This window comes from Mauremys mutica, chromosome 3 (genome assembly GCF_020497125.1).
Source record: "Mauremys mutica isolate MM-2020 ecotype Southern chromosome 3, ASM2049712v1, whole genome shotgun sequence".
Taxonomy (NCBI): domain Eukaryota; kingdom Metazoa; phylum Chordata; order Testudines; family Geoemydidae; genus Mauremys; species Mauremys mutica.
The window spans coordinates 3,854,648-3,869,534 of NC_059074.1; the positions used below are offsets into that span (position 1 = coordinate 3,854,648).

The 14,887-nt window shown below is 55.9% G+C and overlaps 1 protein-coding gene across 4 annotated transcripts in view; it reads right to left on the minus strand.

Moving 5' to 3' along the window:
- DNMT3A (DNA methyltransferase 3 alpha) overlaps positions 1–14,887 on the minus strand; it is a 247,436-nt gene that overhangs the window by 104,000 nt on the left and 128,549 nt on the right. For all 4 annotated transcript variants that reach the window (XM_045009567.1, XM_045009568.1, XM_045009569.1 and 1 more), the window contains exons 6-7: positions 14,102–14,248; positions 9,754–9,786 (exon numbers count right to left, since the gene is read on the minus strand). In XM_045009567.1, the coding sequence (XP_044865502.1) occupies positions 9,754–9,786; positions 14,102–14,248 (180 nt within the window). The remainder of the gene's footprint in view (positions 1–9,753; positions 9,787–14,101; positions 14,249–14,887) is intronic.

Below are 14,887 nucleotides of genomic sequence, written 5' to 3' on the forward strand. Positions count from 1 at the left end.
AGAAAACAGAAAAAAAAGTGGAGAGAGATTTCTTCATGAGTTAGAAACCACAGAAACAGGTTGTACACTGCCGAGGTTCTGTCCTGCGGCCACAAGGGTAAATGGGAACTGAGGGAGGGCTGTGGATGTTCCACCTTTTATGCCCTCATATGGGAGCATGAGGAGGCACAGAGTGCATGTGCAGCCCAAGGGACACTGACGCAAAGACTCTAAACTTGTGCATCTGAGGCGCATGTGTGGATCCACAGACACGTCCTCGAAGAGAGGTGCGCAGCTGCTAAAGTGATGGGGTAACATAAGCACGTAGCTAACAGATGAGATAGCTAGTTGCCATGGGTCACACCTGTGTGGCCTCACCGTCCCCAGTGCTTGGCCTCTGAGTATCACTCTGACCCCCACTGTCACGAGGGGCTCTGTGGAGTCAGAATCCAGGCAGCGTCTGGCATTTTGTTATTATTTTAAAGTGGCAGCTGCACAACAACGCTTTGCCTCTCATTTTCAGTATTCCCCGAGCTGCTGGTAAATGTAGGGACACTTTGCCGTGACACATTAAGGTCCCTTCTGCGTGGGTTTCCCAGTGTCGCCTGCTCCACTCTTTAAAGGGTAATCAAGGTCAGACCAGGTTTTCAACCTGGCAGAGCCCCAGGTGCCATGGGCTGCAGGGTAGAATCCAGTGAAGCCTGTCCTAAGCAAGACTTATCCCAGAACAAAATCCCAGATGCAGATGCTAATCTCATCTTTCTACACTAGGACCAACCCAAAGCCCAGGTTGGGATCCAGACTTTCTCAAAGTTCGGCCCATTCCAGAGAAAGGTTCCAGCTGAGAGCTTGGATCTGACTCCCAAGCTGGAGTTTTGGCGTGGGACCATTTCCACTCTTACTAATGTAGGAGACTAGGGCACAATCCTTACCATCAAAACCAAGATCCATCTGCTGCAATGTGCAAGAAAGCTACAGCCCCCTCTGGATCCCTGTTCTGCCAGAATCTCCTACTGAAGGGAACTCGCGCCCTCCCGCCTGCACACCACACCCACTGGGTTTTGTGGAAGTGGTGCCAGGGCTGCACATGTCTCTAAATCAGCAGGCACCAGACTGAAGTCTCTATGCATCCACAGAAAAGGCACAGCCTGGGCAACGGGAGGGCAAGCACCCCCCATACAACCCCAAAGCAGCATACCTGAGCCAGTGTGATGCCCTCTGAGGTGAGGCGGCAGATCAGTCTCCAGGACCTTGCTGCCAGCAATGCAGGAAACTGCGCTGGTGGCTTTGTGATGCGGATACTTGTCCACACACAACTGCAGAGTCTCCCAGCTCGCTACACTCCAGCCCCACTGAACGCCCACAGGTGCAAAGAAGGAAGGGTGCACCAGAACCCATGACCTGAGGTGAAGGCCCACCTCTCATCCTCAGTCTCTCCCCATCTCCCCAAACATGGCATTTCTCCATCTCTTCCTCGCTAGAGCTCCATCTACCCTGATGGACTGATTCCCCAGTGGTGTAAGCCCCTGCTCCTAGGGCTGAATTTGGCACCCTTTCTCCACATCTATCTAGTAGCCCTTCCTCTGTCGCTTCTCATGTGTGTGCCTCTCTCTGTCGGGCCTGGGTGGCAGAACACCAACATGTGCCATGGGTAAGGGGCATGGATCTGGGATGGAGAGATTCAGCTCAGGAAATCACACGGACACAGACAGAACAGGTGACATCAATCAGAGCCTTTCTTGCCGGGGGCTCCCAGTCCTCATAGAATCATAGAATATCAGGGTTGGAAGGGATCTCAGGAGGTATCTAGTCCAACCCCCTGCTCAAAGCAGGACCAACCCCAACTAAATCAAACCCATGGGCTCTTGCAGCTCTGCCAGTCTCTGGCAAGCTTGCTCCAGGCACAGGGCTGAGCTCTCTGAGAGCGCAGGAAGTTGGTTAACCCAGGTCCCAGAGGGAGGGAAGAGCAGTGCCAGGACGGAAGTCACAGGCCTGACCTGCAGACAGCAGGGCTATTCCTCGTCAGACTTGTCCTTTGAATCCATCTGCTTTGCACAGGGTCAGACCTCAGAACAATGAGCAAGTGAGAGGACTGAACTATGTGCAAGCAAAAGTCCTGCAGGCTTCAAACTGCAGCAACCAGGCTTCTCTCTGTAGGCAGCCTGATTTCAAAGCCTTTGCCAGAGCTCGCAGCACCCTGCCTGCCTGTGAGGTGCACAGGACCGGTGCAATGAGCGTCTGGAACTCAGAGCCTCCCCTCTTGGGCTGTAGCTGAACTCAAATTCCCCCCCCCCAACACTTCCCCACTGTCGCTACCCTGATGCAGCTCCTTCTCTTGCATTCAGCCCCCTGCTGTGGCTTGCAGGTCGCGGCTGCACCATCCTGGGGGGTCAGCAGCAGGAGGGAGAGAAGAGCCACCCTGGCAATCCAGGCCCCGGGCCCCATTCCCCAGCCCTGTACTGATGGAAAGCAACTGCCCAGAGCAGCCGCTTGGCAGGCAGGGTCTATAAATAGCCACACCGTCTGCAGCTGGGAGAGGACCTGTTGCTAGGGAGACACAGCTGACAGGGCGAGTGAGAGAATGAGAGAAGGACGGGATGAAGGAGGGAGGCAGGGAGAGCATGCTAGAGGAAAAGCTCTTGCAATCAGCCCAGCGCAGAGATGGGCGGAGGTAGGAAGGGTGTTTGGGGTGGGCTGGATAGATCTGCTGCTTGTTTCCCTAGCCCAGAAGCAGCATCTGGCTATGGCACACAGCTGGCTAACCCTTCTAAAGGGCAAACAGACCCCAACCTCTTCCCTCAGCAGCTCCTGCCCCAGCCGCTGTGCAGGGAGCTGGGGGATTCTCCAAATGTGAAACAGGCCAAAACACCCTGAATCGCACGACGGAGCCTGAGGCCTCAGTTCCCAAAGACAAGTCATGGGGAAGAGACGGCCCCTTCCTCTGCCATCTCCGCCAGGCTGCGGAGGCCAGCACGCCCCTGCCCTCTCCCAGCCACGCAGCAAGGACTGCGACCTGACCTCTCAAACCAGAACCGTGGGGCTGAGACGCCCCTTCCTCCCCTCAGACCCCCACTGCTCCCTGCTCGCCCCCTCAGACAACCCTGCTTCCCACCCACCTCTAAGATGCCCCCTGCTCGCCCCTCAGACGCCCTCTCATCCCCTCAGACATCTCAGACCTGATCCCCGCTCGCCCCTCAGACATGCACTCTAATGGCCGAGCTGCACCCCCATCTCCTCAAAACAGGCGCCAGGGGAGGGGGCAACAGATGCTCCCTCCATCTCCTCAGATAGGCGACAGCAGGCCAGGTGCCTTCCCATTTCCTCACATATGCTCCAGGGGCCTAGTCAACCCCTTTTCCCCACCGACCGCTCGGACACACACTCCAATGGCTGAGATCTACCCCATCTCCTCAGACAGGCGACAGGAGCCCGGATGCCCCCCATCTCCTCAGACAGGCGACGGGAGCCCAGATGCCCCCCATCTCCTCAGACTGGCGACGGGGGGCCCAGATGACCCCATCTCCTCAGAAAGGCGATGGGGGCCCGGATACCCCCCCATCTCCTCAGAAAGGTGACGGGGGCCCGGATACCCCCCCATCTCCTCAGACTGGCAACAGGAGCCCCAATGCCCCCCCATCTCCTCAGACTGGCGACGGGGGGCCCAGATGACCCCATCTCCTCAGAAAGGCGATGGGGGCCCGGATGCCCCCCCATCTCCTCAGACTGGTGACGGAGGCCTGGATGCCCCCATCTCCTCAGACTGGCGACAGGAGCCCGGGTGCCCCCCATCTCCTCAGACTGGTGACAGGAGCCCGGGTGCCCCCCATCTCCTCAGAAAGGCGACAGGGGCCCAGATGCCCCCCCATCTCCTCAGACTGGCGACGAAGGCCCGGATGCCCCCCATCTCCTCAGACTGGTGACAGGAGCCCGGATGCCCCCCCATCTCCTCAGACTGGCGATGGAGGCCCGGATGCCCCCCATCTCCTCAGACTGGCGACAGGAGCCCGGATGCCCCCCCATCTCCTCAGACTGGCGATGGAGGCCCGGATGCCCCCCCATCTCCTCAGACTGGCGACGGGGGCCCGGATGCCATTTCATTTCCCCTTCTCTTTCCCTCAGTCCCCTGGGCACTTGTCATCTTTATTTCCATCTCTGCATCATTCACCTCTTCCCCGGGCCCCAAGCTCACCCCATTCCAGCCAAGCGTGACAATCCCCATCTGCTCACAGTGAGCCTTTGCTCACAAAGCAGCCGACCGCCCTGGCATCTCAAAGCCCCTCCACTGCCTCTCCATCCACTTCCAAATTACACTCCTCGCTCACAAAACCCCTCTGTCCATTCCCACCTCACCACTGGGCAAGGGCCTTCTCCCTGCAGGTCCTGATCTCCCTGTAGCTCTCTGCCTCATCGGCTCTCCAGATCCCCCCCAATCTGGCCAAAGCCTGGTGGCCATTTCCCTCTCCAGCTACCATGGCTTTGGCGTCACTTGCTGAGGCACTGTTCAGATGCTTTACAAAGGACAGTGGGTCTGGATCACAGTCCCTATGAAATGGCCCTGCCTGTCCACCATACTTCATGTCCCCCATCCCTCCACTGTCCCTCCTGGGTCTTTCTAACGGCATACAGACTCTTAAAGCTCTTTCCTTCCTTCACTGCCTACATTTCTGATTGGCCACCTGGCTCCCTCTGGTACTACCACTGACAACTTCACCTGCGGTGCTTTCGCCATCTCTTTATCTGCCACTTTCCATGCCAGGGCCCTCTCTCAGTCGCCCCCATCTCTGACCTTCCCTGTCTCAGCAAAGTGCCTGAGAGAGTCACTACCCCTCATCTCCCCAGCCCCTCTCACACGGTGTCCTGGATCCAGGTCAGCCTGGGCTTCCCTCCCGCAGCATGGAATCTCTCTCCTCCATGGAGTTAACCGTCTCCTCTCCTGAGCCGATAAAGGCTCCTTCTTGCTGACCCCCCAGCAGCCACTGTTCTCTGGCCCACTTCACAGCTAAGCTGGGATCTCCGTGCCCCTCCTGAAATCGCTCTTGAGCTACCAGCTAGTTCTCCATCCCTGGGGGGGGCTCCATTCTCGGCCCTTGCCTCTTTACCATCTTCTCCCTCTAATCACTAGCTGCTATTTCTGTTCAAATGATATGTGACTGTACAGAACGTTTAACACCTTGAATGAACCCTCCGTGCCTGACTGATCAAATAAACGGCTCTGCTTCCTTCAGGCCCAAAGAGAAGCGCTTCCCTTTGCCATGGGGGCTGCTTCAAGCACAGCAAAACAGATCTGGAAATGGTCAACCGTAAAGGGACAACACAGCCCTAGTAACCCACACTATGTCTACTGTAGGGTCCCTGCTCAGGATCAGGTCTCCATTGTACAGCGGGAGGCTCAGGCCCTGCCCCACCGAGTGTTCAGTCTAAGAATACAAAGTAAGAGAGGCTTTCCGTCAAAATTAAATGCAAAAACCTTTGTTAACACGGGGTTAAGGTTCAGCGAAACTCAAACTTCTGAAAATCATGAAATACCGACTTGTGGTGCATGGCCACTCAACCTTCACTCTGCCCCCTGGAGCTGGCAATAGCCATGGGCAATTCTCTGCATGCACTGCAGCCTCATTCGCTGCAGTGGTGGAGCAATACGGTGGAGCAGCTTGGCAGAGCTGTGATTGGGACAGGAGGATCTGGGACTGAGCCCTGTTACCAAAGACAAGAGGTGCATGTGTACCTTGAGGTTCCCATCTGCACCACTTCAACACAGAATTGTGTAGGCTGTCAGTAGTGGGGCACTGGGGTTTTCTTGCCATAGGTACTGTCAGGGGCGAGGTGGGACATGAGTGTCTGTGGCTTTAATGATGGGGAGGGGTGGTAGCCTGGGTGCAAGTGGGACGGGATCGTAAAAGGGTAATGAAGTGGTTGTTAAATGTTACAAGTGTGGTATTCTGTAGGGGGGTAAGCTCAGTGTTTGAGCACAGGGCTTGTGCAGACAGTGCCTGTCCATCACAGGGACAAGGCAGAGCTGGACTGTGTGTTATGGGTATCAGGGCATCGCTCAGAGAGGCTATAGTTAAGGCTGCCTGGGCGTTTACCTTCACTCAGTATTTCCTGGGTTTTAGAGGTGGAGTTTTGCCAATTCCGCATTCTGCAAGGGTGTGATCCAGCACCAGGCAACCTGAACTCTGCGTTAACTAAGTTTTTGCCATTTAACTTCCTAGTTTTTTAAACAGAAAGAGAAATGTTTGTTGGTAAGAGTTATTGGTCATTTAGACAGCTGTAGTTCTCACTTGCATTTGCAGCTCATATGCTACTGTGGCTAGGTAACAATCAAAAGATAGAGGTTTTATATATAGTGAGTTCTCAAAGAGCTCATTTTACAATGGGAAACTGAGGCACAGAGAGGTGAAGTGACATGCACAAGGTCACCCAGCAGGCCAGTGGCGGAGCTAGGAATAGTCCTAGTCCAGTGATCTGTCTATTAGGACACAGGGTTCTCTGTGACTCCTTAGGGCTCCTCCTCTCTCCTGGCATAGTGGAAAGAGGATCATGGTCATGCTCTGAAATGTTTGCAACCACTCCCACCTTCTCCCCTCCCACCCCTTCCCCCTTAACAGAACCCTGCAACTCTTCTTCCTTCCCCTACCGCCCATTCCCATTTATCCCCCTCCCCAGAACACCCCCATCCCTCACTGCAGACCCCGATTACCACCTTCTCTTGCACCTCTAAGCTCCGCTCCCCCTCCTAGGGAGCATTCGCATGTGTAATTCATTTTCTTCTCAAAAATACATTCAGCACATCTGAGTATTCTGCTGGACTCACATTACATATCTTCAAAACCCCCAAATCAGATCCCCACCACCCTGACAGGCAGATTTCCTCCAAATGTTCACGATTCTTTCAGATTTCTGCCCAGGGTGGGGTCCAGACGTCACAATGAGAGGCTCAGAGGGGTGGTAAGTGGCCCATTTATCTCAATGCGATGTTCTCAGATGAAAGGCAACACCTCATGGAGATGAATATAGTCTGAAACAGCAGCCCTGAGACACAGGAACTGCTCCATTCCTGGCAGTGGGTGTTCCCATCTCTGCACCATAGTTCTAGAGAGTTTGACTGGAGCCTAGCACACCTGTTCAGAGGGACAGGGCTTCCCCAGATCCTCCTAGCTCACATGAGGGGGTCGGAAGCAGGGTTCAGATACCCACACAGGAGCAGTGACCCCCAGATCACATGACTGGATTTAGGAGGGGGGTGCAGACACTCCCAGAATGGTAAGACCCCCTCCAAAACCTGGGTCACATGAGGGGGGCAAGGAAATAGGGGGTCACACCCACATAGATGAGCAGTCCCCCCAGATCCTGACACACATGGAGGGGAGGGAGTGGAGCTCAGACACTACTGGAGAAAGCAGGGACTCTCAGATCCCAACTCACATGGGGGGGGGCAGGGAAAGGGACTCAGACCTCCCCATAGGCAAGCCCCTCCAGCACCTGTCTCATTTGAGGGGGTCAGCAAAGGAGAAGTCACACCCACATAGATGGGCTGGAGGCCCCCAGATCCTGGCGCACACATAGGAGAGGAATGTGGGGCTGCCAGGTGCCTCTGCCCCAGTCTCCTTGTTACTCAACCCCCACATCCCGTTTCCCACTGTCCCACCCCTTCCTCCTCTCCTCTCCCACTCCCCATCCCTTGATCCTCCAACCCCGCTCCCCCTATTCTTCCACCCCAAAGAACTCTCTCCTCCCAGGGAGCCTCAGCGTGTGTAGTTTACTTTCTTTCTAGTTTCAGTGCCTTCTGAATACTCGGCTGTTTCCCCAACCTAACAATTGCCTAGGACAGAGGCAGACTGGAGCAACATGCCTGCTTTTTTAACTGCCCGTTCCTACCCTGGGTTGGATCTGAACTCGCAGTACCTGGCTTGGTGCTCAGAGTCACTGAGCAGAACACGTCCTCAGAACCACTCAGGGCCTGTGGCACGCAGTGACTTTTCCAGATAGCTAGCCTCTCTCCGGACATGTGCGGTGGAATTAATTAAGGGGGTCGATAAGCACGTGGTGCTTGTGACGTGTCTAACTGGTGAAGCAATGCTTTTTCAGATCATGTTTTCATTTGATTCCCCCCAGGGCTGGTGGGTGCCAAGGCCTGTTGGGGTAACCCTCGAGCACTGGACACGCTGGAGTGAGGATCTGAGCTCTACCTGTGAGCAAAAAAGGGTCACCAGACTCTGCCACCGTAAGACAAGCTGTTTTCCCCCCAGGGAGTTCTATCCAAGGAATTACTGGTCAAATGGCCCCAAATCTGGATTTACAGAACCCTGCAAGCCAGGAGACACAACACGGCAATCCGAGTAGCCGTGTTGATTTTAGAGCGCTTAGCACAGTCGAACTTCAAACAAGGAAGCTGGTCTGGACGGTAGTTGTAGAGCTGTCACTGCTATATTACAGCCAACTAAGCTTAACAGACAAGGGGTCAGAACCTACGGCTCAGAGCCTAGGCTCTAGGGAAGGACAATACATCTAGACAGAGAGGGTTTTAAAATGGTGCTGCATGCTGTGTCCTAGTCCTGTCTGGCTTTGGCCTGTAAACTCTCTGAGGCAGGAACCGGCTGTATATTCGATATGTGTCAGGTACTAGATGTGTCTGTCAGCGGGGTACGCCCTGCCAGGCTTGGGGACTGATCCCCTATCAAACTTCTGTTTGCCTTTACACTGGGCCCTCCTCTGCCCCCCGAATCCTCTTTTTCCTACGCCTGGAAACCTGCCTATTGCCGCCTCCTCTTCTCTGCCAGAATCAGCCCCAGCTTCACCTCCTCCTGTGTTGAAATCTCCATTCCCTCTCACCTTGACTACTGCAGCTCCCTGGGCTAACCTCTTTCCACCATGCTGTGCTGCCATCACTTTGATTTCATCTCCACTGTAAACTCCTCAGGGCAGGAACTGAGTCACTTCCTTTACCTGCAAAGTGCAATGCACACCCAGGGCGCTAGGCAGCTCCTAAGTCCCAGCTCTCCCCGGGCCACACACACATGCCCCCAAACTCGGACACCTCTGCTGGCTGCCCAGGCGCTCCACGCCACGGGTTTTCCCCAGCCTGTTTCACAGCCCACCCATCCTGCACCAGCCTCCTCGCCGCCTATTCAACACGACCCCCAGTGCTGGCGCAAAGGCTTCCTCCTCTCCAGCTTCTGCCACTCGGAGGAGATTTCTGCATTTCTCTGCCAGAGTCTAATGGACTCTGTCTATTTTCAGATCTCCTCCGAGACCATCTCTTCTCCCTTTCCTCTGTGCTGTCTGCACTGCAGTGTCCACAGCAGCTACACAGAGCGTTCGACCTCTCAACACCTCGCTCTCTCAGCCAGCATTTCACTAGCCCTATAAGGCTGGCCAGGGTGTTGTGTGTGTGACAAGCACTGTAGCGAAACGGACAGACTGTATGGGGGCATGGGCTGTCTGAGTGAATGTGATGGTGCATGGGTGTGTGACTCTCTGCGGGGTTGTTAGAAGTGTCCAAGTGTGCATGTCTATATGCCAGTGTGTGTACACCAGTGCACGGCTGTGCGATGGGGTGAATGGAAGCGTGGGTGTGAACGAGTGGGTCTGTGAACATGGGACTGGGAGTCTGAGGTCTGGGCACGCCCTGTAACATGTCCAGCAGCACAAAGCCCAAGGGCTCCGCGCCTCCCACACAGCATTTCAATGTCACAGTAAACACGGCCCAGAAGCAAAGCATGTCCGTGCCCCTCGCTCCGCCCCCCAGAAGGAAGTTACACCCATGCCACGAACCTTGTCAAGCTGGGATGCCGATGGATTATCAGTCTGTGGGGAGAAAGGTAAAGGAGAGGAGGGTGTTAGCAAACACAACCACATCATTCAGTACATCAGAAGCTGCCAGCCGCCCCATGTGGGAAGCAGACGCTGCAGCAGCAGGGAAATCCCCTTCCCCTTTGCAACATACTGAGGCCTCAGGAAAGGGCCCTGCACCTTGGAGCCCCCCTCTGCTCAGTGAGACGGAAGATGATGGATGCTTGTGCCCATCAGCCAAGGGCAGCTGCACCACCAGAACCTGAGCACATACAGATGAGGAGGGGGGTTATTTTGGGGTGGGGAATTATCCACTTGTTTTTTGTGAGAAGCCGGTGTCCCTCACTCCCTGGCTTCTAGTCTGTTCTCCGCTGCTTGCCCAATAGCCATAACCCCTCAGATTGTGGCCCGGAGGTTTGTCACTCCTTCACCGCAGCTAGAAAGGGGACAAGGACGTGGCAGAGGGGGGCTTCGGGCAGGCTCCCTCACTGTGACTGAGTGCTGTCTCCACGGCATCTGTGCCACCCATCCAGTGTGGAGACAGGTGTCTGCAATCCCTGCCACAGAAGCATTTCCTGCCGATGCCTCCCACGCTGTGCAGTGCTCAGACTGTGCTGCCCCCACCCCAGCTCATACCAGCCCTGACAACCATCCTGCAAAGAACTCAGACAAGAAGCTGCTTTGCATTCACCGGGCGTGTCTGTTCAGGGCAGGGGCCTGGCTCTCCTGGAGAACCCTGTGCACTCTGCAGCCAGTCCTGACGTTCCCCTTGTTCTACGGCTCACACCAGGATCTACGCAACTACCGTGCGGCTCTCATGCCTTGCAGTGCACCAGTCCCTTAGCACTGGCAGCTACAGGATGAGGTCGAGGCCAAGAACACACAGAGGTGGACATTCCACATTACAACCAGCTGACACATGGAGGGTCCTTCCCTCCGGGGGGGGGGACCCACCACCTAATGTCTCCCTTTGAGGCCTTGAGATAGAACTGAAGGCTGTAGGTCAAAGGGGGACCAAAGGGCAGTCCAAGAAAATCCACAGCGTACTACACACCAGCTCTCAGCCCATGGACTACAGGCCACAGCATCCAGTGCTCCAAACAGCCTGAGGAATGAATTCCCATCCCAGCACGAAATGGGACCAAGCCTGTTGGGTCAGAACAGAGCAGTGCATGCTGGGATGAGCAGTCTTTGCTCCTAGACAGCAAAGATGCAGCTGGTTCCTCCATGCAGGACAGAGGCAGGCCCTGGCCTTGTGGCACAGCCCCCTGCAGCCTGGATTTATTTACTCTGGTTTGTTTTTAGTTTAATCGCATTATGTTTGTCTTGGTTCTCCTGGCAACCAAGAGAAAAGGAACGATCCCCTTGGGAAGCAGAGAAAAGGCAAGGGCTTGGGGATCAAATGTGTTATAACGAGCTCTTCAATCCAGCAGAGATCCGCCTAACAAGATGCAGGGTGGGGAGGTGGAAGTTAGACACATTCAGGCTGGAAAGAAGGTGCCAGTGTTTAAGAGTTAGGAGAATTAACCATGGGAACAACTTACCCTTCTCCAGCCCTGGCAATGTGAAAGCAAGACTGGATGGTTCTATGAGATCTGCTCTAGTTCAAACCGGAGTGACAGGATGATCACAGCGGTCCCTTCTGCCCTGTGGAATCTAGGACTCGCCCTGCAGTCCAGACACCCTCCAGGCAGCTTCCTGCACGCTCCCCTCGGGTGCAGGAGTCCCCAGGACACAGCCAGAGCGAGAGGCCAAAGGACCTTACTGGGACTCTCCAGCACTTTGCTTAGCCCCGAGAGGCGGGCAGGCAGGAAACCTGGCTTACATTGGCAGCTGTGGAGCCCTAGGTCAGTCTGTTCCCCTCCTTGTGCGTCTTTCCCCTCTCCCCCTCGCCTACACTATCAGCTCCTGGGGCACGGCCTGTCTCACTCCATGTCCACACAGTGCCTAGCCCAACCACGGGGCCTCTGCCTGCTAACACACGGCAAAAAGCCGAGTCCTGGCTGCATTCTGGCCGGCTCAGGTGCGCTGCTGCTTGCCCAGATCCAAGAGAGCGGGACAGTGACTCAATGGAAGGTTTTCCTCCTCCAGCTCCTCCCCACTGTTTGTCAGCAGCCCTGGGGATTCCCAGTGCATGGGGAGTGGGGTACGGGAGGGAGGGACCCAACGGGGCAGGGTTCAGTGGCAGATGCCAGGAACCAGAGATTCACGGATTCATTGTGTGACATCATCACATGGTGAACCTGGAGGACCTGCCCTCTGGGGTCTGGTTAGGGACAAGAAAACAGCCTGAGAGTGAGAGGAACAGACACAAACAGGAAAAGAGCCTGATGCAGAAAGGAAAGCCACCCAAAACCACACGCGGCCCCAGGCCACCAGCACACGGACAGAAAAGACGACTCCACTGCCCCCTGGTGCCCCCTGTCCAAGCTCAGATCTCCTCGGCCATCGGCTGCTGGCCATGGCAGCTGCCAGCACTGGTCCCTGCCAGAGGGCAAGGGCAGAAGAGCAGCACACAAAGGAGGGTCTCAAGGAAGCCATCCCCTTGCAGCCATGTGAGCTGGTTAGCAGAGCCCAGCAGCCGGGCGTTCCCGAGAGTCCAGCACAGCCCGGGGAGCGCCACCAGAGGGGAGGAGACAAATGCTACTTAACAAGACAGCGGCATTTGAGGCCCCACGTTCCGGTTTTGGAAAATAACATCCAGTCTCATGAACACACGTGGTGCTGGCCCATGGGGCCCTAAGCAAGGATATTTTGGGGCTCCCTCTTACCCCTCCTCCACCCCCGAAAGTACTGCTTACATTATTCCACAAACCAAAACAGCAGCAACCCAACCCGCACGTGTTCAGTAAGTACAGTCACACTAAGCGGGGCCCTGAGCCACTGCTTCGCCCGCTTCTGCCTCGCACAGCCACAGCTCAGCAACACGAGTCCTTCTGTCAAAACAGCTGGTGTTCGGTTGTGAGCATTCCCAGGCAGCCTCCACAACCCAAACCCAACAAGGCTGGGCTGGGGGGCAGGACAATATGTACCTGAAGCTGACTAGAAACAGGAAATTACACTGACCACTCTAGTCTCACTGACCACAGTGAGTGAAAACAGCCTCAGTGGGGAAAGGTTACAGTCATTTAGCTGAAATCTTGGTTTCCATAATTTGTGTGGTCACTGGCATAGAGACAACAGCCCAGGCTCTGCTCTCATTTCCCCGCTGTAAATTGGGAGTAAGCTCCCTCGAGCCAGTCCTGCACCTCAGCAAGGACAGCGGGGAACATGGCCCAGTCTTTAATAAAACAGAACAAAAAAATGAAAACCGAATGCTAACCTGTCAGTTACCTTCATGCACGACTGCCTGCGCTGGCTCACCCTGGAGATCCCAACCATATTCTCGACCTTCGCTCCTACCCCTGTCCTGGGCAGACTTACTTGAAGGCCTAACAGAAATATTTCCATGGAGATACAGTTCCTGCGCGGGAACCATTTCAAAGAACGCTGTCTCTGCTGCCCCCCAGAGTTCCCAGAAGCCCCTGCTGCTCACGATGGCAAGGCCAGAGGAGGGGGGCGGGGGGCTTTGGAGAGAGAGAATGAGACTAGAAAGGAGGCAGATCCTTCCTGCTGTAACCCACATCCTGGCCTGACCTCCTGCGTGTGCACCACACCTCCCTGAGCTTTGCTCTCAGCTACAGACTCCTCTTGACAGGGCTGCAAAGCACGTGAGTGTTCACAGGGCTATCCGGAGACAATTAATGGTGCTGTCAGGAGCTGGCTAGCCTGTCTGTGCGCTAAAGGCCCTGCGCTGCTCACTGCTAACAGAGTCTCCTTTAGTTCAAGCGGGAGGGCCTGTGCTTTTGGCGCACAGAGGTCTGCGTTTCTGCTGTCCCCAGGAGCTGCAGTGATCAACGGACAGTCACCAATTTCTTGCTGCCCCTCCATCTAAAGGGACTGGTTCAAACACAAAGGCCTCATCCAACCATTTCCTCGCCTACCCCGTTGAACAGGCAGCAGCACAGCTCGACTGGAAGGCTCTCCCTGCTCTGGAGGGCTGGGTGCTCCTCTGAAACCCGCGTCTGTGATGGGGAGAGGTGTCAGCTTCAGCCGAGTTGCCACCAACATGCGAAAGCTGTCATAAGAGTGGGGGATCAAACTGCCTGGGGGCATGTGAGCGGGGGGAGAACTCTGAGGCCGGGCTGAATCCCACGGGGATTTGGCAATACTCAGACCACTCGGTGCCGCTCCCCTGCCCAGCCCTGCCCCACGGAGACGAAGCACACTGTGTCACTGCTACCTATGGCTGGCAGAACGCACCCCTCGCAGGGTGAATCCGTGTCCTTACCTCCCTTTTCCATCTGGCCAGCCACTCGTCTCGCTTCCTCTTGCTGATGTAGTACGGGTCCCCCGCCTGGAAGGTGAGCCGCTGCATGGGCCTCTGACGCAGGCTTGACTCCCAGCCCAGCCCGCCACGCAGGCGGCCTCGGGATCCCTGCTTGCAGGCAGTGAGAGAGGAGAGACAGGCTGAAAGGGGCTGGCTTCTCTGCTCACAGCTCTGGGGACATGGGGTCTGGGGCTCGCTGGGGAAACAAGGCAGTGAGGGAGGAGCATGATTCCATTGACCAGGGGACAGAGCAGGGAAGGGACTCACCCACCCCAGGCCATGTAGTGAGTCAGCAGCAGAGCAGGGACTAGATCCCAGGCTCCTGACTCCCAGTGCCAGTGCTCAGGGCAGGGCCATATCACTGCAAGAGCGTGAGGCACCCAAATCCAGGCCAGGTTTTACCTGTGGCTAGACCAGCTCAAAAGCATGCTAGCTCTGAGGCTAGAGCAGGGTGCCAGGGCCCCTGCATCCCCTCAGTCCCTCCACTGTTTCTGCGGCTCCCACTTTTCCCTCCAGAGAAAAATTAGCCTCTCCCAGGATGGGTTCTAGCAACGCAGCGGCTGGGAGGCTGAGCAGGACCGAGCTGCAGGAATTAACCTGGGAAGCGCCAGCCCAGCCCATGCCGGATGCCAGGCGGCCGGGGCTCAGCGCTCACCCCGGAGCCCGTAGTGGAACTGGCAGTCAGACCCATTCAATCCGAATTTCTCTGCCAGCCTCCTACAGGAGTGCATTCCGGAGACAGAGACG